Below are 24,556 nucleotides of genomic sequence, written 5' to 3'. Positions count from 1 at the left end.
CCATCTACAGCCAGAAATGCTTACTGTCTGACATTCAGGAAGTTGCCAGCCCCTGTTACAGGGGTTAGAATATTGTTTCCATGAAATTAAACTTTGTTATAATTACTGAGTTTTAAGACTTTCAACGTGACTTTGTTTCTCTTTGAAGTTTTAGTATGCTTTCTCTTTAACAGAAAGTTCTCTAGCATTATATACTTTTTTTTTCTTATAATCATATTTTCAGGACTTTGCTTTATATGGTGATTAATTTTTTTAAGGAAAGTTGGGCCCGTGTGAAACTTACAGCTTGACTTTCTGAGTTTAACTTATGTTAATACAGATAAAATGCCACGTATATTTTTTTAACATTTATGTATTTTTATCTTTTAAAAATTTTTTTAATGTTTATTTTTGAGAGAGAGAGAGACAGACAGAATCTGAAGCAGGCTCCAGGCTCTGAGCTGTCAGCACAGAGCCTGACGTGGGGCTCGAACCCACGAACTGTGAGATCATGACCCGAGCTGAAGTTGGAAGCTTGACCAACTGAGCCATGCAGGCGCCCCAAAATTTATTTATTTTTAGGAGACAGAGCATGAGCCGGGGAGGGGCAGAGAGAGGGAAACAGAGAATCCCAAGCAGGCTCCAGGCTCTGAGCTGTCAGCACAGAGCCCGACGTGGGGCTCGAACCCATGAACTGGGAGATCGTGACCTGAGCTGAAGTCAGTTGCTTAACAACTGAGCCACCCAGATGCCAGTACAATGCCGTATGTATTAAACACACATGCACACAGGCATGTGTACCTGCACGCGCGCACACACACGCACACACACACGCACACACACACACACATAACACACACACAATAGAACTCAGTTTGTTGCCCAATGCCACTAACAACAAAGTTTCACTTCAGTGTTGCATTATTAAAAAGGGTGTTTTTGTTTCATTTTGTTTTATTTTCATTTTCCAGCACCCTCAATGTGTCTGAATATTCCTTGATTTTCACAGTTACTCTCGTCCTGGCATTTTTGAACATTTTAGGCTCTGTGCTGCTAACAGGCTTTGTGGTGCCTTTGTGTCAGTGTGTCAGCCCCTCCTCCTTCCGCAGCAAATTGTCTTCGGCCTGGTTCGTGTCCTGCAGATTCTCACAATTTTTTATCATTATTCAGTATCTTTTCTATGAAAAAAGATCATTTGAATCCGAGTATCGCGTTGGTTTTTTATTCTGTGCCGCTAAAGCCGTTTTCTGTGAAGTAAGGTGTGTTCAGACAGAGCTCTGTGTAACCCACCTGTCCCCAACAGCCCTTTTGAGTCCGGTGCCGTTGTTTCGTGTGCGGCATCACACTGAGGAAAGCCTGCTCAAGAGGTGAAATTTCCATCATTCTGTCATTTTAGGCTACAGTACAAATTGCACGTTTATACACACGCCTTTGGCCCCACGCCCAAAGAGACTGAGATTTAAAGTTGCCTCTCGACATGTTGCAAACCAGTGTCTCTGGGGTCCCCCAGTTGCACTGTCATTTGGTTACTGGACGCTGGGGTTGCTGACCAGAGGAAGTTTCTAGGCCCCAGTGAATCTCCGGTTCTCAGGAGAGAACAGGATACGTAGGCACAAAACAAGTGGACGGCGTTAAATAATTCGTAATGGAATTTATAATCTGCTTACATTGCATCAGCCTTTTTAGGTACAGGGAAACCTGCTTGAAATCCCTCCTTGGCCTTGTAGAAGAATTAGGTTTGGTGGAAAACCTTGAAATCGTTCATCTTGTCAAGAAACTTCATTATACGTGGTGAAAACACTTGTTTTGATGAAGATTCATGTTTATTTAATGTCAGTTTTTGAGAGAAAACCCTAGGTATTGGAGTCCCTTGCAGTGTTGGCTTTTGTAAGTTTTCTACTATGTTTTTGTACACGTCGTTAATCGTCTCGGTGGGTGACGCCCTGAGTGACTAAGGCACGTAGGTACCTTGTTCCGAAAGTTGCAACGTGCGGTGAGTGCCTCGCCTCCCACACGCAGACAGGTGTGCGCGAAACGAGCTGAGTATTTGCGGTAGGAGGTTGTGGGCTTGGGTGGAGAAGCCTTGGCAGCTGCGCTGAAGGCCTGTACGACTCGCTGAAACCATTCGTTCCCGTTGGAATCGAGCACCCGTGCTGTGCCTGCCCCCCTGGGGTCCTACAGAAACCGCTCGGAGGGGGGCTCGCTCGCTCGGAGGGGGGCTCGCTCGGAGACAGGGCTCAGCAGCGCCACCTACACACAGATCCCAGAGCTGGGGAGGGGGAGCTGGCGGCGGGGGCGCCTGCGGGGGTGGGAGGGTAGACGGGAATGGGTTTCCAGAGGTAATGATAGGAGGGCAGAGAGCCAGGTAACGCCCCTCCCGGCTCTCCCTCCATCGTGTACTGTCTGTGGCTGCCTCCTTCCCGATGGTTGTTCTGAACTTTTACGTTTTCTTCTGACGCAGAAAAAAACGAGGCTGAAAACATAGAGGAAAACGAGGAGCCTTTCGTCGCCCCCGTGGGGTTGAATGTGCCGCCTGACGTGGAGCTGGTATGTTTTCCACTTCACAGCACCGTCCATCGTGATCCCTGTGAGTCAGGAGGCACTGCTTGTGCGAGACCCCGCTCGTGGTCATGACGGCTAGGTTTTAAGGCCTTCAAACTATTTGTGAGTTAATGGAGGAAGCCCCTCCCCCGCCCCATTTTCCTCTAAAGGGAGAGGGAGGAATCCCAGCAGAATGGCTAGACCAGCGCAGCAGGGGCTGGAGGAACTGGGTCAGAGGCCACGGGGTTGAGTGGCGCGGTTGGCGGTGAGTAGGCTGTTAGCCACATCCAGACATAAAAACAGTCTCGCTCAAGGCGGCCTGGCTTTCAGTGAAGGTGCCTGGTCCCGGGTTTTGCTGGGGTGGCTTTTGTGGGCCCTTGAGTTGTAGGTCTTTACCTTAGGTGTCCTGGGTGCTCTTGCAGCCAGGCTTCCTGTCCCCTGTGATCAGGGCCCTGGGGCACCTCCGGGCTGCCCTGGCAGTCTGCAGCTAGAGCCGGTGGAGTGGAGTCTGATTCACGCTCACCTCGCACAGCAGCTTCAGCTCGAGCCTGTCCAGTTCGGGCTGAGTTGTAACGGGTGTCACTGAGGGTGGCCTGCGGTCCTGGCGTGCTCCGGCTGCTTGATCTGCCGTATCGTGAGGCCGAGGACCCTGAGCGATACCTCCTGTTCCCGTTCCCCTCTCACAGGCGAGGGAGAGGGAAGGACGTGGCCGTGCACATGGCAGGCAGGGACTCACACCCCCGGTCCCCGTGCTCGATGGGATTTTTGTGTGTTCAGTAGGGACGTTGGGAGTATTTCTGCTGTGTGTGCGTGCTCGGGAGGGATATTGGCGCTCAGTGTGGCTTTTCTGTGACGTCTTCCTACTGGGTCACTAGGGCCGCGGATGCAGGTGTTCTGGATTCTTGCTCGTGCCCTGTGTTCTTCTGAGCCTCCGGGTGGACAGCGGGCGCTGAAGCTGCCCGTGAGGGTCTCATCCTCTCCACACTCGGCCTGTGTTTGCTGCCCTGGTCGCTCGTTTCCGGGTGATGGTGGCCCGGGACACAGAGCAGCCCTGCCCCCACCCCATCCGTCCTCTGTGTGCGCTCACCCTGCCTTTTGCTGCCTTCTTTCACGTACGAGCCACATGCTTTTTTGGGTTTTGCTGAATGCAGTCACTACTTACGTCTGCTTCCCCGTTTCCCGCACTTACCAGTTTGTTGTAGCTAAAGCTGGAAATGTCCTCTGAACATCTGATATCCTAGGACTTGTATTAATACGTTTTCTGTGTATCGTTATGGGTTGTATTCTTGTTCTGGAACATGCTCTTTATTCTACGCGAGAGACCCATTAAAAATGGGTTGCTCCCTTACCTATATTTAATGCTAAAAGCTTTTATTTAAGGTTGACTATGTGGAATTTTGTTTAGTTTTATGTGAAAGATTATTTTTAAACTTTCACGCAGATATAAACACAGAAGCGTGATAGATTTTATCGCGTCGTTCACTTCCTATTAGAGTACGTAACGGCTGTATATCCTGGGCCAGCGTAAGCTTCACTGAGCTGTTTAATGGTCTGCCGGAGCTAAGAATAGTCGCTCCCCACTGGAGAGCAGATGGTCATTTGCTGTGTTCCCCTCAAAGAGTCCTTGTGATATTGTTACGGCGCAGCCCCTGGAGCGGGAGATGGTTGGATTGTGTGGAAGCCGTCGAGTGCCCGTCGGGGCGCTGCAGGCAGCGCTGTCTTCCTTTGTGCTGGTGTCACTCTTGGGAGCACTTGTGATTTGGGGGCAGTGGCTCGTACACGCTGCGCGCCGTGATGTCCCCATTAGCGGGCGAGCGGAGCAGACAGAGGCGCCTGCGTCGGGGATTAATGCCGGGATCGCCGGCTCGTACGCAGAGAGGGGATTGCTGTCTCCGTGGGCGGGGGTCGCCCTCGCTCGGTAAAGAAAGCGGGCGCCCTGGGGGATTCTTGACGTTTAAACCAGGCTTTTGGATTAGAGCCTAATGAGTCCAGGCTCCGCGGGGTTTGTGTGAAGAGTGAGGAGTAGTTAGAAGGCACGGCGCCGGGAGGTGCGTGCTGACCTTTGCTCCAGATGGGCCGCCGCGGGTGCTGGCCACCGGTTCTGTCCTCGGTCAAAGCCCGGCAGCCGTCCTGGCTCCACCTCCTGCTGGGCCTCTAGACCGCCGCCCCCGAGTGACCCCACAGCGTTGTGTTCGCTTCTCCCGGTGGTTGGGCGTGTTTTCCCGGGTCGCAGGGGAAGCAAGGACCTGTTTCTCCCCGAGTGTGTAGCCTGGCATCACTTGTCCCAGCGTGTGCTTTCGGCCCCGTGTCCCCTTCTCAGGGACCTGCCTGCCCGTCTCGGTCACCTCCCGAGTCCTGCCCACACCCGGAGCACCACCGGGAAGGCGGAGGGAGTGTCCCCCAGCCCCCAGGACGCTGCGGTGCACAGGGTCACGTGTCACTGTGGTCAGCCGTGGGGGCTGGCGGTGCTGCCCCGTGGGCCCCGGGAGACGCGCTCGTTGGGGCACACTTGGTAAACCAGAGGACGAGCAGGGAAGGATTCGGTGTGCGATTGCCGTCACGTGCGGCATTTGCGTCTCTGGGTTAGGGCCAGCGCGTGCTGTACCCGGTGCTTTGCTCGTGTTCTCGCTCCGTCATCGTGGTCCCAGCCGCTCTGAGGCAGGGGCGGCTGTCAGCCCGTTTGCACGGGAGAGACGTTGAGGTTTCGAGTGTGAGAGAGTAACTCTGAGCCGCTGAGTCCGGCTGCATCGATGGTTCACATTAGACTGTTATTTTCATCCTAATTCAGGGCCTTTGTCGCCACGGGATGGGAGTTGGAGCAAAAAGCGATGTGATTTATTTCTGCATTCCCGAAGAGTTCTTGCCTTTTTCTTGGGACTGGTAGGGACTTTCCGCGCCGCTGAGCACGTCCGGTGTGTGCCGTGCGCGTGTGCTGCTGACGCCTCTCGCAGAATGAACGTATTTATGAAGTCACACGTGTCATTATGTTCCATTGCGACGTCAGCATTTTGAATCTTGTTTTTGGAAGTCCCTTCCCAACCCTAAGATTTTAAAAATATTTTGCTATGTTTGCTACTGTTGTGTCTATCGTTTTGTTTTTACAATTGAAATGTCATCCGATGTGATGTGTATTTCGGGCTGAGTGAAGTGGGTATTTCCTTTTTCCTCCCCTGATCGTAGAGGAGGAGGGGGCCAGCCTAGCTGCTCCCGGGGGCCCTCACCTCTGTTCCGTGAGGTCCCGGCCCCGCACTGCAGCAGCGTTTTCCAAAGCTCTTAGGAAACCTTACACTGATGTGGGCTTTCGCACCACGCGTACGATTCCCCCACTGCCCAGTGTCTGCCCGCAGGTGTTAGAGCCGCGTCTGTGTCAGTGTGATTCAGGAGGAGTGAGGACGTGTCAGCCCACCTTCTTGGGCCCAGTCCCTTCCTTCAACCAAAGGTTTCCCCCTTTAAATAGGACAAGCATTTCTCCCTTTATCAGTCTTCATGACACAAGCATTTATATATGTCTTCGAAATCCCAGTTTATAGTGGAGACGATCGTGGTATTAAACGGAACAGGATTTATGTAAAACTTACGCGACAGAGCAAAGAATGTTTCCAAACCAGGTGTTGGGATCTTATCCACTTGCTCTGGTAGCAAGTCTGGAAGTATGTTCGTAATGTGCTTCGTTTTTCTGTAGTAATGACTTTGCTTTGTAAGCGCTGTCTTTTTATTTATCTATTTCTGAGAGAGAGAGAGAGAGAGAGAGAGAGAGAGAGAGAGAGAGCGAGCATGAGCAGGGGAGGGGCAGAGAGAGACAGAATCCCCAGTTGGCGTGTCACTGTCCGCGCAGATCCCAGTGCGGGGCTCCCACTCAGGAGTTGCGAGATCGTGACCTCCGCCGAAATCAAGAGGTGGACGCTTATCCAACTGAGCCACCCAGGCGCCCCTGTGACCGCTATCTTTTTAACTGCCGTGACGTTGTATCATAAATGGGCCTATTTTTAAGAAATCTTAAACCGGCGGGTTAGTTTGGTCAGCAGAGAATACCTCTCCGTGGAGGGGGTGGATCATAGTTTCCTTTAAAGGTCATTATCCTAAAGTCATCATTAATGATTGATGTGTGTGTGGAACACGGTCTCAAAGATTAATCTTCCTGTTAGCCAGAGCCATTGAACATTTGCCTCAGGATCTGTACTTCAGGCACAGTGGGCCTTTGACATGGAATCTGGGTGATTTTGGAATCGGTAAATAACCTTAATTGTAGGTACTTATTCTATTTAAGTGTGAAGGACTTTATTCAGGAATTAATCTGGGAATTAAGGCATTTGTATTTTATGAAGGATGTGGTTCTGAAATTACAACAAGCATCTTGAATACTTCGCGCCCATCTTTAATGAATAGTTTCCCGCTTTATTTGCATGCAATTTCCAAGTGTTAATCTCTTCCTTGTCATTACAAGTATTTTCGGGGTGTGGAGTATGGCTCCCAGCATCTGGTCTGACAGCTCTGGTTGTGGGTGGGGAGTGCCAAGCGCCATGCGGTAGAAGTAACTTAGCGGCAGCGCGGGCAGGAGCAGGAAACCCAGGAGACCGGCGGCAGGGTCTGATCCTGGTAGTAACCCCTCCTGGAGGCAGGAGCACTCGCTCTGTTCCGCTCTGTTCCCCTGGGTGAGAGCCTCCCTGTCGGGGCCGGACCACACCCACGTGGTGAGGAGAGGTCTAGGGTGCGGGAGCAGGTGAGAGCAGGCGGCCTTCCCCGTGTCTTCGAAAAGGCTGCTTCCGAGCCATAAAAACTAGTCCTAGCTAAGAAGGAAAGAGGGGTGATCCCTAGACTCCCGACAAAGTTGGTGAACGGGTCCCCCCTCCCTGGAAAGATGCCTGTGTGCGTAATCTGTATACCACTTCTGAGGGTTCACAGCCCCTGATGATATGGAAGCACGGTGACTTGCTGTGAAAAAAGATTGCCTCGGGTCAGTTCTGCGGCCGCTGGCATGGCCTGCCTTGGCCTGTGAGTCGAGTCTTCTCCCCGTAGAATGCTGCAGAATCCAGAAGCAGACCACGTGTCGTGCAAACGGGGGCCGGGCTCTCCAGCCGCAGTGTTTCTTCTTTCCTATCATCGACGGAAAAACTGGGGTTAGTTCTGTGTTTTAAGTCATGGGGCCAGTGGAAAAGAGGAAAAATTTATAATGTGAATGTGTGTGTTTTTTCATAGCCACCAACAGCCAAAATGCATGCTATCATCGAGCGCACAGCCAATTTTGTGTGCAAACAGGGAGCACAATTTGAGATAATGCTGAAAGCCAAGCAGGCCCGGAACTCTCAGTTTGACTTTCTACGCTTTGATCACTACCTCAACCCCTACTACAAATTCATCCAGAAAGCCATGAAAGAGGGGCGCTACACAGTGCTGGCAGAAAACAGAAACGAGGAGAAAAAGAGTATGTGAGACTCCGTCGTGCGTGGACGCGGGGCCTGTGCGGGGCGGCCTCTGGGAGGGGTAAAACGGCCCTTGTGCGGAGGGGTGGCTGCGGGCTGCACCTCAGCTGCCCAGAGTGTTTGTGCAGCACCCCCCCTCCCCAGCACGGCGTGGTCGTTACACCTGCTCATGCCCCCGGAGGGTGGTGCCCAGCTCTTCTCGACTGAGTCTTGAGAGCGTATTAGATTCTTACCATTCCCGCAGAGAAGTGAACTATAATTAAACATCGATGCTATCAGAACATAATCACCTGGGTTGGAAACGTTCTTTCTCATTTTGCCTGCTTAACATTTCCTGGAGAAAACAGTCTCCTGCTTCTAGAGCGCGTTCTAGTGGTCCACGTGCGCGTGGGGCTTAGGGGCTGAGGTTAGGTTACTTTGACTGTTACCGTTTTTTTACTCATCTCTACCTCAAGCTGTTGTTTTTATTAACTACCTAAATTTGGGATTCTTACTACAAAGGCCAGTTAACTGTTGCGAATAATATGCGGGACAACAGTGTGTGTGTTAGCCGTTGAATTTTTTTCTCTTCGGCTGGAACATGATTTTCTTTTTTTTTTTTAATTTTTTTTTTAACATTTATTTATTTTTGAGACACAGAGAGACAGAGCATGAACGGGGGAGGGTCAGAGAGAGAGGGAGACACAGAATCTGAAACAGGCTCCAGGCTCCGAGCGGTCAGCACAGAGCCCGACGCGGGGCTCGAACTCACAGCCCTCACGGACCTCGAGATCATGACCTGAGCTGAAGTCGGCCGCTCAACCGACTGAGCCACCCAGGCGCCCCTGGAACATGATTTTCAAGAACAGTTGTATGAATCTTGCTTACAGCTCTCATTTTCTCCACGTTTGTTAGTTTTTTTAAGTATTTGTTGCTGTTGTTTTCCCTTTCATCAAGATTCTAGCCTTTTTTCTAGAAAATTAAGATAATTTGGCTCCAGACTCCAGTAAATGCTGGAGGGATGTTGCCAGCTGGGCCGAGGGCGTGCTCCTTTTTTTCTGCCCGGTGTCCTGCTCCAGGGGTACTTATCACAGGTGTTTGGGGGCAGATAACCAAGAAACGATTACGTGTAGCTCTGCCTTTGTCTGCTTCTGAGGGTTGTTTTGTTTTGTGTAATATTTATTTTCGGGGGGGTGCAGAGAGACGGGGGGGGGAGAGAGAATCCCAAGCAGGCTCCACGCTCCGTGCAGAGCCCGATGCGAGGCTTGAACTCACAAACCGTGAGATCATGACTTGAGTCGAGGTCAAGAGTTGGACGCCTTACTGACTGAGCCACCCAGGCGCCCCTGCTTCTTAGTTTTCACATCCCTTATTTGTACCTTGTCTCACCGTACAGCAGGATCTTGAAATCTGCTTTTGCTCTGCAGAGTCGGGGGTCAGCTCTGACAACGACGAGGACGAGGACGAGGAAGACGGGAGTTACTTGCACCCGTCTCTCTTTGCTTCCAAGAAGTGCAACCGCCTGGAGGAGCTGATGAAGGTGTCCGTCTTCCGTGTTTTTTATGCCGTAACAAAGCTTGCGCTCGCTTGGTTTTGGGAGCTCGTTAAGCTCGCGTGTCTTTCGTGTCTTACTTTATCCTCGTCGAGGTGCATCTTGCGTTTTCGTGTTTTGCTCGGTGCTCCCACTTGTGCCGCGAGTGGTTTCGCTCTGCCCATCCACCCGCCCTCCTTTCCCGAGTGGTCTTGGGGAGGATCGGAGCGTCTTTCCTTGACCCACCCCCCTGGGACTCACGGCCGGCTACACGGAGGGCTCGGCCCCGGCCCGCCCCTGGTGTGCGCGGGCCGGGGCGTCCTGAAGCCCAGACGCTGTGTTCCGATACGCCGTGTTCTGCGGCTACTTGAGCCCGCTCGGCCTCGGAAGAAGTTCTGTGGGACTCAAAACACGGGAAATGGTGTGATGTGCATCCTCTCTGTCCGCAGCCCTTGAAGGTGGTGGACCCGGATCACCCCCTTGCCGCGCTGGTCCGTAAAGCCCAGGCCGACGGTCCCGCCCCCGCGCCCCCCACGGCAGACGGCGCCGCGCAGCCCTCCCAGGTGGAGTACACCGCTGACTGTGAGTACCTCGCTGGGCGCCTCCGGCCTGCAACCCGCTGCAGAGCTCACCCCGCGGGCGCGAGACGGGGGTGCGGGGCCGGCCCGGGTGCCGTGAGGGGCGCGGGGCCCCGGGCCTGCACGCTCAGCCCTCTTTAGCCCGCGGCCTCATCCCTTTGCCTGTCACCTAATGTTGGCAGGTGGCCGCTCCGCGTCCGGCATCAGCTCTGTATCCGGGAGGGTGAAGGACACGGGCAGGGGCGGAAAGCAGGTGCCCGGTGACTTTGTCCTTCTTCAGAGACCTCCCCGGAAGCCGCGCCCGGCGTCTCCCTTCAGCCCTCACAGACGGGGCGGTCTCGCCCGGTGGCCCCGGCCCGCAGCGGGGGCTGGAGCCTGACCTGTCGCAGCCCCGACCAAAGTCAGAGCTCCGTCAGGAAGCACAGGGCAGTGCATGTTGGGGCCTTGCGGTCCTGTCTGCCGCGGTGGCTTTCCCAGAACAGACACAGCTCGAGACTGTCTGCCGTGCCCCTCAGAGGTAGTTAGTTGCAGCTCCTGCCTCTCCTGGCTGTGTGGTAGCTCTTTGTCTGTTTAATTACCTACAGGTTATTAATGGAGGGCAAATCTTGAGTTTCTATTCGAGGAATTATTTGAAAGTATTTGACCTCGGTCTCATTAACAGATCTTTCTAAGATTTCTGTACCCGGCAGTTAAACCCTGAACGAGAGAAGAGCCCTCAGCTGCAGGGATCTGTCTGCTCATTCTTTACCTGCAGGTCTGACGTGAGGGGCCGTCCGCAAAGCCTGCCCCGTCAGAGTCTGGAAAATCAGCAGGAGATTAATTCTCTTTCTTTTTTCTTTTTTTTTTTTTTTTTTTAAAGGAGTGCTTTTTTTTTTTTTTAATTTTTTTTTTTTTAACGTTTATTTAATTTTGAGACAGAGAGAGACCGAGCATGAACGGGGGAGGGTCAGAGAGAGAGGGAGACACAGAATCGAAAGCAGGCTCCAGGCTCCGAGCCATCAGCCCAGAGCCCGATGCGGGGCTCGAACTCACGGACCGCGAGACCATGACCTGAGCCGAAGTCGGACGCTCAACCGACTGAGCCACCCACGCGCCCCGATTAATTCTCTTTTAAGACGCAGGCTGCTCGCTGTTTAAGCTTCTGTCGGCCAGCAGCCGTGCCCTCCCACACCTCTCTTCTGCTGCGACACGCGGCAGTGTGTGTGGCTGGTGCTCCAGTAACATTGGCGATTCGAGTGAACTTAGTGCATGTGTCCTGGAAAAACCCTTTACGGGACTTGGGATGTGCGGCGCTCACGACGGGGAGTGCTGTGTGCACACACGGCCACACGGGTGAATTCGGAGTCAGGAGTGACCCACGCTCGTTCGCCCAACAGGACGCTTCTCGGCGTCCTTGTGTTCCTTCTTCAGTCCTGTCGTTGAATCCCTGTCCGTGTGTGTCCCCTGGACCCTGAAGCTATTAAACGGTCTTGCACAGGAAAGGGATAGAGGCTGGGGGCCGGGGTGACCATCACCTGACCACTGGCTGTGCACATCGCGGTTGTGAGCACGGGTGTGTACCGAGGGCGGCGGTGGCGCGGGACGTCTGCAGACCCCCGGACTGGGCAGGAGGGCCGAGTGGCCGCTCTAGGACTCGTGCTCACTGCGGGGGTCCCAGAGCCCCGTTTCCGCCAGGCCCTCCATCAGGCAGGTGTAACTGCGCTGGCTCCCCGCTTGGACCCATGACCCCTCTCCCCAGGAGGTGCTCCAGCAGGGGGCACCGGTTAGGACCCCTCCTCGGTGAAGTTGTCGTCTTCACATCTCTGGTGCCTCGCAGTGCAAGAGTGACCGGCAAGTTGTGAGACGGTGCATTTGGGGCTCGTGCCTGGCGTTACGTTTGCGTGGGGGGCCGACCTCACAGCTAAACTGTCTAAGCCAGCAGAGACGAAAGAGTCCGTGCCGACAGGGCCCCTAGCTGCTTACACGTGGATTGCGGCTGTGCCAGAGGCAGAGGCCGAGTTCCAGATTTTGCAGAGAAGTGAGAAATCCAGAATGTTTATGGGAAATATCTCGATTTACAAATGTCAGCGATGAACTCATATTTTGTAAAAATAGAAGGCAGTCTAAGAAAAAACACAGCAAAGTGGGTGCTGCTTGTAGGCGTCCCCCTGCATCCAGCCTCAGCCGTAGATGTGGAAGGGGTCGTGGGCGTGGGGGTAGTGGAGTGTCACAGAGCTCCTCTGTGGAGACTGCCCTCGGCAGTGGTCAGCGCTTCCTAGAGGCTCGGAAAGGGGGCTGGGAGGTGTCCCGATTTCCTGTAGACCCCTCATTACCGGAAGTGAGAGCAGGTTCACTCTCGTGGAGGACTAGGTGAGGTCAGGTGGGAGGGAGAGGCAGGCCGGGCATGGAAATGTGCTCCTGAGGGAAGACCCCCGAAGTTTGGCTGTGCAGTGGGAGGGCGGGGAGGGGGGCATGCCTGCTGGGGAATGAGCATCCCGTGAGGGCCCCTGGAGAGCATCAGCCCTTAGGGTCACCGCAGCAGCCATCTGTCCAGGGTCAGGGCCTCGCAGGGTGGGGCAGGAGGCCTGGATGACTGGACAGACTGATCCAATTTCTAGGAAGAGCCTCAGGCTTGAATTTGGCTCCAGACCAGAATAGTGCCCAGCAGAGACACACGTGAGGGGCCTGTGTTCAGGTCCTCAAAGATGTTTTTTTATTCTGTGCGCAGATTCGGGGGCTGTCTAAAAAATAGTGAGCAACAATGTGAAAAAAATTTTTTTTTTGAAAAATTTGAAAAGGAGGCCCAGTAATGGGAAATGAGCCCCATCAGATAGTCTGTGAGCTGCCAGAAGAGAAGAGCTCTCAAGGCCTGACTAGTTGGTGGTTTAAACCAAGTCTGTTGTAAGAGCAGGTCTGGAAGGGGCACCTACAGACCACGTGAACACAAGGTGTGCTCTGGGCCCTTCGGATGGGGTGTCCCCACCTGCCGCGCCCGCGGTCTGGGCCTTCACGGCTCACGCCCAGCCCCTTGCCCTAGCCTGCAGTCTTGTAAGCACTGGTCTTCCATCCTTTGCATAAATTGTAATTAAAAACTTCGTTACGGCAGTTTACCTGGAAAAAATCACTTCAGACAAGATCTCTGCTGTGAAAGCAAACAGGCCCAGCCTGAGGAAAGAGGAGCCTCCTGACCCTAGTGTGCAGGGAAGCCAGGAGCTACGGGGGGGGGGGGGGGGGGGGGGGGGGGGGGGGGGGGGGGGGGGGCAGGGGGGCACCGAGGCAGAGCCAGCCCGGATGGACGCGGGGGGTGCCCCTCAGCCAAGTGGTGGGCAAGGCCCTCTCCGGGAAGAGCCTTGGGAAACGGCCCCAGTAGAGCCTCTTCTTTTCCCGGCAGTGCAGCGGCTTCCAGCCGAGGGGCCTGGTGGGACGGCGTGAGGATGCTTGAACTGATGGCGAGTTATTTCTCTTAAGCCGACAGACAACGTTATGTTCCACTAATAGAAAAAGTAAGATTGGTTAGGAAGCAGAAAAACTGAGAGATCAGCCACTTTTACAGTCAAGTAGGGAAGAAGTCCACACAAGCTGCTGTGTGAATGATTCGGGAAGGTCACAATGGCCACGCGGTCTTTTTAAAGGGTTTCCCCGGGCCGCTCACCCAAATGGCATCGTGTCTGCACGCTTCGGAGCCCGAGCCCTGGAGAGGGAGAGGCCAGCGTGTCACTCAAACCCGCCTGCAGCACCCGGGAAGACGGCGGGACTGAAGGCGGAGAGGCCTGCGCTTGCGGGCACGTGAGAACCCTGGAGAGATCGAGTCTTGGGATAAAATTGAGGTTTCTGGGTTGTTTGAAGTGTTATTTCACGTTACCAAGTTTGAATTCCTTAATTGTCAAGATGAACTAAAGCACAGGTGAAGCCTGCCGGGCGCGCGATTTTGCGACCTGACGGAGAAGCCAAGGGCCCTTCCTGCCGGTATCCGCACCGAGTGCCCCCGGCCACGGGTTTCTAGTCAGTCTCCAAACACAGGGAAGGCGGGAGCTACAGGGATAGGCCTCACAAGCGAGATTTCTAGTGCCGGTGGAAGACCGAGCCGCCCCACGTGTCCCCGAATAGCCGTCGGCGCGCAGGGGCAGGGCCAGGGGCGGAGGGGCGGGCGCAGGAGGACAGCACTGTGTTGGATTCGGAAGTGGGGGGCAGCATCCCTGACGGGACAGGTGAGAGATGGCCTGCAGGAATAGGGCCCGGGGGGGGGGGGGGGGGGGGGGGGGGGGGCTCCATCACCGGCCCATCTGTGCCACCTGGACCGTGGAGGAGCGCAGGGCGACGTGACACTTGCTTTGAAACTGCATTAGTGTCCCTAGTGAGTTCTTTGCAGGTCCACGAGAGCACAGTCTCGAGACCGTCACCTCTGGTGTCTCTCCAGGCCCCAGCGGTCCCTGTCGCCGCTCTTCCTGCCAGAGCTCGCCTTCCCCTCCTTCCCGGTGGGGTCACTATGCTCTTCCAGCCCTTTCTATCAGCAAGTGTTTAACAAGCCCCTCAGGGTATGCGCGGCCGGTCCTCGTGACTGACTTCTTGCTGATGAGAGGTTTTCCTGGGTTTAGGCAGCCTTGGAAGAAGAGGGCCTATTTTTATGTTTTTATTATTTTTTTCAAATGATTATTTTTGAGAGAGAGAGGGTGCACAAGCGGGAGAGGAGCAGAGAGAGGGACAGAGGATCTGAAGCAGGCTCTGTGCCGACAGCAGAGAGCCGGATGCGGGGCTCGAGCTCACGAACCGCAAGATCATGAGCTGAGCTGAAGTCCGACGCTCAACCGACTGAGCCGCCCAGGTGCCTCATGCCCGTTTGTCTTCCAGAAGAATTTTTCCTAAAATCTCCTTATACACAAATGTGTGAAACTGACAGGTTTTTTCCATTCGTTAGTCTGACAGTGACTTCCTGTTACTTGGTCATCTCCTGCCCTGTAGCCATAAATCCTTGCTGAAGAGTGTAGTAAATACAGTTATGCAGGAAGCAGTAATATTGAAACACTGCCCGCTGGTATAGCAGGCAGTTTCTTAAAAATAAAATGCCAACCCAGGTTTTTTAAGTGTTTCATTCTGTAAATAACTTAAGTGAATTAAGCCATCTAACGTGGCTAAACTAGACATTCTCTTGCTTCTGCTCTGGTCTTTTTTAAGTGTGATTTTACTGTTCACAGCATTTCTTTTAACTTGCAAAATCATGACCTTGAGGTGCTTTACTTAGTCTCCAAACCCCTTTTTAAAAAAAATGCCTTTGGGGGTACCTGGGTGGCTCAGTCATTTAAGCATCCGACTTCGGCTCAGGTCATGATCTCGTGGTTCGTGAGTTTGAGCCCCGCATTGGGTTCTGTGCTGACAGCTCGGAGCCTGGAGCCTGCTTCGGATTCTTCGTCTCCCTCTCTCTGTCCCTCCCCTGCTCGTGCTCTGTCTCTCTCTCTCTCTCTCTCTCTCTCAAAAATAAAGATTAAAAAAAATTTTTTTAATGCTTTTGTTGTAAGTCAAGAGACATAGGAGGAAGAAAGTAAAAATATTATCCAAGATTCCACCACCCAGAAATAAATATTTTTAGCATTAGGTGAGCATCGCTGACACAGTGGGCAATACTGAGGTAATTGTAGTGAAGGAGGAGGACAGTGAGAATCTTCTGTCTGAGGACGCACAGGTCATCTTTATGTAAAATATGGATTAGAAATATGGGTGTAGTGGCACCTGGCTGTCTCAGTCACTTAAGCGTCTGACTTCTGCTCAGGTCACGATCTTGTGATGCGTGAGTTTGAGCCCCACATTGGGTTCTGTGCTGACAGCTCAGAGCCGGGCGCCTGCTTCGGATTCTGTGTCTCCCTCTCTCTGCCCCTCCCCTGCTTGCACTCTGTCTCTCAAAACTGAATGAACATAAAAAAAAAAAATTAAAAAAAATATTTGTGTTAAAGTAGAAATAAGCTTTTTAATCTTACTCGAATTTAATAGAAGAACCTATAATCAATAAAGCGTAGTCATTGCCGAACTTCAGATAAAAGTTTCCATACTTGAAGAATTCAGTTCTAGGGGCACCCAGGTCGCTCAGTCTGTTAAGTGTCCAACTCTGGATTTCAGCTCAGGTCATGATCTCACAGTTCATGAGTTCAAGGCCCACATTGGGCTCTGTGCTGACAGCTCAGAGCCTGCTTCCGATTCTCTTTCTGCCTCTCCCTGGCTCATGCTCTCTCTATGTCAGAATAAATTAATTAAAGGAAAAAAAAAGGAATTCAGTTCTAGTGATTAGGAAATAAAGAGGTTGAAATTGTAGATTCCTTTTAAAGCTCAGTTTTTATCTTAGATGTTATTAACTGTGAAACTAGAGGAAGTTAAAATAGTCCTAAAATCCCTTCCCTTCACCCCTCCTCTGCCTCCTGATTTTTGAGCAGTAGTACTGTTTCTGTTGTAAGAGTAAGATTTACGTTGTTTGTGGACCAAGATGCCACGTGGTCGGCCTCCGTCCTGAGTGTGAGGGTCTCGCCAGGGTGCCTCTGCTCCATCCAGTTCTTCGGTGTTGTGTTGTGTTTTTGTAGTTTATTTTTATTTTGAGAGATAGCAAGCAGAAGAGTGACAGAGAGAGTGAGAGTGAGAGAGAGAGAGGGAGAGAGAGAGAGAGAGAGAGAGAGAGAGAGAGAATCCCAAGCAGGCTCCGAGCCAACATCACAGAGCTCTAACACGAACTGCGAGGTCATGACGCGAGGCAAAATCAAGAGTTGGACACTTAACGGGCCACCCAGACACCCCTCTGCTCCATTCTTTGACTCTTCTCTGGCGATTTGAGTCTCGCGGACACACGTCGTGAGGGTCCTGGTCACATGTTCTCGCTCGCTCGAGAAGCACCCCCTCCCACCTTTGTGTAGAAAGGAAAACTTGTCTGGGTATAAAAGTCTTGGGGAGCGTCTTCTGTCTCCGAACCCTCTGTAAGCTGCCATCTGACGTGGTCTTTCCTACCCTGAGAAGCCTGCGTCGGCCGGCCATCGCCCCCGACCGGTTGCGCGGGTGTGTTAGCTGCTTGGTTTTCACTAATCGCTCCTGGACACCATTCTCTGAGATGTCACTGGCACGCGTCTGTGCCCTTCTCACATAGAGAGCAGCTTGGCGGAGGGTTCCGTGCGCAGCCAGCGGGTCCTGGGCTCGGATGTTGCTGTGGAAACGTAGGGGCCGGCTTCTGACCTGGCCTGTTCCCCAGCCGTCCTGGAGTGATCGGCTTCTCATTTCCAGGGAACTGTGTTCTGTCGCGGCCTCTGGTTCCAGGCGGTGGCACAGGAACAGGCAGCAAGCCCAGCTCCCTCTTCATCTCAGTGGTGGTTTTATTTCCTTTTCTTTGTGCTCCGTGGAACTCTTGTCTCCCCAGATTCATCTGTGGCCCAGAAAATGCAGACACTGTGTGCATTCTCTTTATGTTCAGACTCCTGTCTTCGCCGTTCACGTGCGGTGCTCGGCTCCCGGGGCCTGGCCACGGCGGGCCTGCGCACTTCACCTCTCCCTTGCCGTCTCTCCCACCCACGTTGGCAGCCCTGCCCCGACCTTTGACCCGATGCTGTGGCGCTTCCCCTGGACACTCGCGTCCCGCCTTCTCTGAGCCCCTTTGTCCTCCTTTCCGAGCGCAGCCTTCTCTGCAAAACCCACTCTCTGCTCTCCTTGGATCCTGACGCTTCCCCAGAGCAGGTGTCCTTCCGCAGTCAGGGACTCCCAGGGCGGAGCCGCCCCCGCAGGCCCTCCCTGCGAGCACCTCCACCCTGCGGCTCGGGCTGCAAGCTTGAACCACTCCCCGTCTTCACCCGGAACTCTCAGGAGTCTGTTTTTATGTCACAGGCCTCCAGAACCCGATACGGGATCAAGAACTCAAAACTTTTTACGTGGGGGTCATTGATGCCGACTTTAAGCAATGGTTGGAGACAGGCCTTTCGAGGTTTCATCTGCCAGAAAGAGAGCATTGGCTTTTAAACACTGGCCTGACGTTCCTGAGTCACGTGTTCCTGTGTGTAAAATCGATTGGTTCAGGTGCTTCTCCAGCTTTACACACGTCACATTCTTTGTCACTGCACAAGCCGTTCGGGTTTTCCTAATCTACTTTGATGACCAAGAGATAAGTCTCCTGTTGGAATTTTTAACACTGGGTTGTCTGGAGGCCATCAGGGGGTAAATAGAAGACAGCTGGGATGCGTTATGCAGTAATAAGTTTGAAAATAATTCAGGCACAATGCAGTGATCCAGATGCTTCCAAGTATTTGGAGAGATGGGAGGGCATAATGTTGTACTTAAACGCTGTCGAGTTATGTTGATCACCATGTTGTACCCCTGAAATTAACGTAACGTTGTGTGTCAGCTCTGCTCAGAAAACGATCGCTCTAACAACACAATTGTGGACTCGGCAATGTTGGGGTTGTTGGTTGGCTTGACTGGTTTTCCTGCCATCCAGACTTGAGTGATGGAGAGCCCACAGGTCAGTGGTCACAGGGCCCTTCAGGACTCGGGGAGGCGGCCCAAGTCTGGGAGGCGAAGCTGGAAGTCTCGGCGTGGGGTCAGCAGGCTGTCGAGCAGGTGAGAGAAACTTGAGATGGCCGGGTCGTCCTTCCGTTTCTCGCACTCTGCTTCTGTCCTCGGCCTTGAAAATGCAGACAGCAGCGATAATAGCAATTACTGAATTGGGTTGTGATGCCAAGTGTTTGAACTCCTGTAACTCGACCTCTCCTGGGGTAAAGGTTTTCAGTGAAGAGAGCATGACTTTTTTTTTTTTTTTTTTTTAATTTTTTTAACATTTATTTATTTTTGGGACAGAGAGAGTCAGAACATGAACGGGGGAGGGTCAGAGAGAGAGGGAGACACAGAATCCGAAACAGGCTCCAGGCTCTGAGCGGTCAGCACAGAGCCGGATGTGGGGCTTGAACTCACGGACCGCGAGATCATGACCTGAGCTGAAGTCGGACGCTTAACCGACGGAGCCACCCAGGCGCCCGAGCATAACTTTTTTAATTGTGGGCAGAAGAAAGTTCTCTAATCAAGTAACAGGCTGTGAGATTAATTCTGAGTTCGGGATCTGACTCTTTAGATACCGAAAGAGTGTTTATTAGGGTTTATTTTCAGCAGAAGAGGTAGTCGTGTAGAACTTGATAGTGAAATCATCATGAAAGTTGTTTATCCTGACACTGCTCTGTCAGCTGGGTAAGCACACGAGAGGGCAGGGGAGGGGCGGCTCAGGCGGTGCTGTGTGTGATGCGCAGGTCCCCAGGGCATTGCGCGCATCTGCTGCCTGGTGGCTTCCCCCAAAGTCTAGCTTGAATAGAGATCAAGGAACCTGCCTTGTGATTCGGAAAATCGTCTACAGTATTGTATGTTCTGTGCATAGTGTTACAGGGTGGGGCCTTTCCTGGGTCGCTGTGGACCTAAGTCAGAGATCAGACCCCACGAGTGTTTCGGCACGTGCGTACCATCCTGTGCACAGGGTCCACCCGTGTCTCAGAAATCCCTGAACGTGTGGTCACAGAATGGCAGGGAACACGGCGTACCCAAATAGTGGGAGTAAGGGCAGGCTTTACTCCTGTAACTTTTGTATGTGTTTGAAAATACTTTCAAGGTTGTCAGCCACCGAGGTTGTAAGAGCATTTCTAAACAGCTCTCCAGAAGAGTTTGACTTTTGAAAAACCTAAATTCCAGTTTGTGGAGGGAAGGGAGGTGTTTTAGCTGGAAACTGCCAGGCGTGCGACCCCGTCCGGGTCTAGGTGCACTGCAGGCTGCATGTAGACCCGGCCGCTGCCTGTGTGTGTGACCATGAACCCGGCCAGTGTGTGTGTGTGTGTGTGTGTGTGTGTGTGTGTGTGTGTGTGTGTGTTTGTGTGTGTGTCTGTGAGCTGAGAGCGAGCTTCGCCACACATCTTCACAGCCCGCTGCTGGGAACACTGACTTAGAACCCCAGCTAAGTGAAGTGTCCTCCTTCACGGAAAGAATGTCATTTTTCCCATTTGTAGACCTGTACGACCCCCTAAAAAGCCGCTCAGTTATTTCTATTAAAATTTGAATTTCATCAGTTAAAAACTGTGTGGGAATTTGTTTTTTCTCTTTTTCCAAGTATCTATATACTCAGTGTCACGTAAGTACTCATCTATATACTCTGAGTATCTACTTTTGCCTCTTGGTCCACAAAAGGTAGTATATTTACTGTCTGGCTGTAAGCGTTTGCCAGCCCCTGCTCTATCCCAGAATCAGAGACTGTGCTGGAATATAAATGTTCTCATTTTACGGACTTCTTTTTATCCGATGGCCCTGCAGACTGCAGGTGCCTGCACGACGTGCTCTCTGGTCTGCCGGGGGTCGTGCTGGTGGCCTGTGTTTGGGCGGCGTTGACAGCCGTGTTTCTGGAGCCCTCCGCCCCTGCTCTGGTCTGGAGCGGCCGCTTTCTCGGCCTGCAGCCCTCTGTTCCCTGACTTTTTGTTGCTTTCCTGCGTTAGTGCCTGGGGTTTCCCCTGCTTGATCGGTTGGTTTACTCCCGTGCTTTGTTGCAGCTTGTGCTCTCGTCGGGAACACGGGGACGCACATTCTTTTAGTTCTCGAATGTCTGAACATGCCCTCGTGCTGCTCCCGCGGTGGGACGTAGTCTGGACAGGCACAGAACGGTGGGTTGAGTCCTGTCGCTCGGGCCTTAGGTTTGGGCCCGTCGCCTGGTAGCCCTGGCTGCTGCAGGGTGCCCTCACACCCTCCCAGTCCTCATCCTCCTGCACGTAACTTGGACAGTCGCCGAGCAGGTCGGCACTGTGGTCGTGCCACGCCGGGAATAGCGGTGAGCGAGGTTCCTCGGGTCGTGGGGGATCATGGAGACCACGAGGTCACTGTGCCAGAGGCATGGTCGGGGAGGAAGTCCAGCTGGGGGACGGAGAGGGGAGGGGGGTCGTGGCATGTGACACAGGGGACTTGGCGGGGGGTGGGGGGGCAGCCGTGTCTGGTCCAGGCAGGGCTCCCGGAACTTTTGAGCAGGCGCTGGGAGGAGTCGTGCAGTGTGCCGCCCCACCAGGAGGCACTGCCGCTCCCTGGGGGTGCGGGGGGTGGGGGGGGGCAGGCAGGGATCCCAGTCTGTACTCCCTGGTGTGAACCACTCACGAGGTGGCCCGGTGGGGTGTGCAATTAATGTGCAAGTTCCACTCGGAGCTGGAGATGGGAATTCTGGAATCCTCAAACACAAGCAGGTCTTAAAGCCCTTGAACTCACGAGGAGGGTCCCAGGGGTGCACAGCCAGGGCCATCCACAGGCCCAGTGGAGGCAGCCGGGGGGCACGGCTGCTGACCTGGGCCTGGACAGGTGAGGCACTGAGGTGCAGGCCGGGGGGCCCTCCTCACAGCTGCCGTTCACACACCCTGGAGGGTCACGCTCTGGCATCCTGACGTCTTGTGTCTTGTGTGAGTAAAATAGATTGTTGTTGTTTTTTTCTTTTTAAGAATAAACTCTCTTCTCCGTGGCACTCAGGAAAGCCATTTTCATTCTTAACGCGTTCACATGGGGTTTGTCTCCCCTGAACTGGCTCTCACGCGGAAGGGATTGCTCACCGGCCCTGTGTTCGAGAGCCCTTCCAACGCTGGGAGCTAAATCTATATGAGATTAAGGTCACATAAAAGATCAGCAAGGTGGCCCTGGTTTTTGCAGGCCGGTTGAACAGAAGGGCTTTGGAAGGTAGGTAGACGTGTCTGTGTGACCGTGCATCACATAGCTCTGTCCGTTCGTGAGCACGTGCGATTCCAGGAAGGAAGCGCGCCAGAATGCACCTTATGCTTCCTAGCAGCTGGATTTTCTTCACACGGCTATGCCAGCCCTCAGCAAATGTAGGTGCTCCTTGAAACTTCTTGCTTGGGTTCATTCGGAGCAGGCATTTGTGGTTCTCGTGCTAATAATGCCATCGCATTTAACTTTCTGCAGAACCCACTCGCTTCTTGGAAATTCAACCTAGAATCCGGAGAACAGCAAGCCTGATAAGGTGTAACACGAGAGTGTGGTGGGGTCCCTTTGGGAGTCTGGGACGTGACGATGGCTTCAGGGAACATGGTCTTGGGGCACCAGACCTCTGTCCTGTCTGGGGTCCGGTCCAGCAGTGAGAATCTCAGGGGGCGGGGGGAGGCTGTGTACAAAACACACGCGCTCTGATGATCATTTCAAAGGGTCTTTGGCTTCGAGCGCACGTCTCAGAACCTGTGTAATAGGGTGAGTCAGTGTGCCCGCATATCTGAGCTCCAGGCTGCCTTGGAAGGCTCGTGGGGCCTGCTGTGTGCTGGGGGTGCACCGTGTGCTGGGAGTGTGCGAGCTCCTGGAAGCCAGCCGTGCCCCGACACTGCTGGTGCAGAGAATTGCCCCTGGGAGCATGGTCCCACGGGAGGGCGGAGCAGGGGCCTCCGAGTCGGCCTGGGGCGGGGGAGGTGCCGGGGGTCGGACCGTGGGGGCTGGGGCAGGGTGCGGGGGGGGGGGGGGGGGGGCGGTGTCACGCAGGAGACGCTGCGTGGACGTGCCGGCGTCAGAAGTGAGGGAGGGAGGCGCTGCTCGGCAGTGGGGTCCAGAGGTGCCGTGACGGGCGGAGCGTGGGGATCAGACGGCGGTCCGCCGCTACCATCACACCCCAGCACCACTGTTGGGGGCAGAGGGCAGAAAGGACCCTCCCCTGGAAGCCCTTCACCCCCGACAGCCCTCGAAGCGAGGGTCCAGCCGAAAGGGGAGCCCTTAAACCCAGCGTGGCGCTCGCCGCGCCCCAGTCAGCCACCACACAGCAGCGTCTCGTCGCTGTCGGCGTATCTGTAGATAAATGGAGGTTGTGAGAGTGTTCACTGTGTGCGGTGTGACCGCAGGGGAGCCTCGCCGCGCATGTGTCGGGGTGCGGACGAGGGCTGCCCCTGCGGGTCTGCTGGGGACGCCGGCTCGGCACCTCTCCTCCTCAGTGCGACCCCGTGCTGGGGGCCCCGGCATTCAGGTTCGGGCGTGCCGTTCTGTGTTCGGACCCGGAGGCTCAGCCGTGCACGTGTACTTCCCGCTCTGCCTTCACCGGTGTCTTCTGGGGACGCGCGCCCGAGTGAATGGCCGTCTTGCCAGGAACGCTGTTTTCAACACGTTGCTTCAGGGTAACGTGACGGAGGTTCGGGAAAGCCACGTGCACGGTGAGTCTGCGTGTTCGTACTTTGAGGGACGGTGCTCAGTTCCAAGAACTGTTGATTTTCTCTGTCACGCAAAGGACGTGTTACGTCGACCTCGCGGGACGTGCACCCTTCGCCGAAGCTCGTCAGCTGTTCGGTTCTTACCCGTTCACGTGGCTCACTGCTTGTGGCTGCGGATGAAAACCTGCGGGCGCCTGGGGGGCTCGGTCGGCGGAGCATCTGAAGTTCAGGTCATGATCTCGCAGTTGGCAAGTTCGAGCCCCACTTCAGATCCCGTGTCCCCCGTCTCTGCCCCTCTCTTTCTCTCTTAAAAATAAACAAACGTTAAAATTTTTAAAAATTCTAATTAAAAATAAAACTTACTTCGGCTCGTTTTCAGGCAGGAGGCTGACTGTCCAGGGCAGGAGCGGAGTGTGTTCCTTCCGCTGAGACGTGACTCTTCGCACTAGGGAGGAACAGGAGTCCCTTCCCCTCCCCAGACATCGGGCTGCACGTGGGGCGTTCTCTGAGGGAGGTCGGGGTTATTCTCTGTCCTCGCTGGAGCCACATCATCCCCTCCGCAGGTGGCTCTGGAGGCTGAGAAGAAGGTCCCTGATGGCTGGCTAAAGCAGGAGGGGGGGGGGTGGCTCCGTTCAGCAGTGGCTCCGTTCCTGCAGGGACGATGTTATATCTGACGGAGGTGCAGGCTGGTTAGGAAAAGCTTCCATCAGAACCGCTGCATCCGTTTGTCTGTCCTGTAAGCGCTTTTCCCGCCGCCGCCCGCCTCGGCCCCTGCCCGCAGTGAGCAGTCTCGGATCGCCCGCCTCCTTGAGACATGACCCCGTGTTCCGTGCGGAGATCACGCGGTCAGGCTATGGGGCCGCGCCTCTTTCTGGGAAAATTCGGAGTGTCCTCGTGCATGTGGAGCGGCGGGTGGTGTGACATCGAGAGGGAGGGACGCGCTGGGAGCCGCGCATGCGTGTTCACGAAGCGCGAGGGTCGTCTGCGGTGGCTGAGCCCACAGCACATGGGGCTGCACGTGACTCCAGCCAGGGACAGGAGGCCGGCTGCTGCAGGGACGCCTCGGGCTGCTGGCCCGAGTGGAGGGGCGCGCAGTGCCGGACGCTTGATAAATGTGCTTGGTTTAAAGCGAATTAGTTGAAAATCAAAGTAAAAGTCTGTAGTTGGAAAGATCTTGTCACCATCCTCCAAGGAAAAGGAAATTAAATCTCCGTGTCGTGAGAACCATTCGCTTATCCCAACAGGATTAGAAGTGATTCTTAATTGGATCATTGAATCGTTGTTTTTTAAGTTTACTTAGTTATCTTGAGAGAGAGAGAAAATGCGGGGGAGGAACAGAGAGAGAAGGAGGGAGAATCCTAAGCAGGCTCCACGCTGTCAATGCAGAGCCGAACT

General features: G+C 54.0%; 1 protein-coding gene across 2 annotated transcripts in view; it reads left to right on the top strand.

Annotated features, from left to right (window-relative positions):
* The window catches only part of LOC122202961 (splicing factor SWAP), a 69,240-nt gene that overhangs the window by 5,754 nt on the left and 38,930 nt on the right, over positions 1 to 24,556 (top strand). For both annotated transcript variants that reach the window (XM_042909419.1, XM_042909420.1), the window contains 4 exons: positions 2,441 to 2,526; positions 7,717 to 7,942; positions 9,347 to 9,459; positions 9,900 to 10,032. In XM_042909419.1, coding sequence (XP_042765353.1) covers positions 2,441 to 2,526; positions 7,717 to 7,942; positions 9,347 to 9,459; positions 9,900 to 10,032 — 558 coding nt within the window. The remainder of the gene's footprint in view (positions 1 to 2,440; positions 2,527 to 7,716; positions 7,943 to 9,346; positions 9,460 to 9,899; positions 10,033 to 24,556) is intronic.

This window comes from Panthera leo, chromosome D3 (genome assembly GCF_018350215.1).
Source record: "Panthera leo isolate Ple1 chromosome D3, P.leo_Ple1_pat1.1, whole genome shotgun sequence".
Classification (NCBI taxonomy): Eukaryota; Metazoa; Chordata; class Mammalia; order Carnivora; family Felidae; genus Panthera; species Panthera leo.
This window is presented reverse-complemented; position numbering and strand designations above follow the sequence as displayed.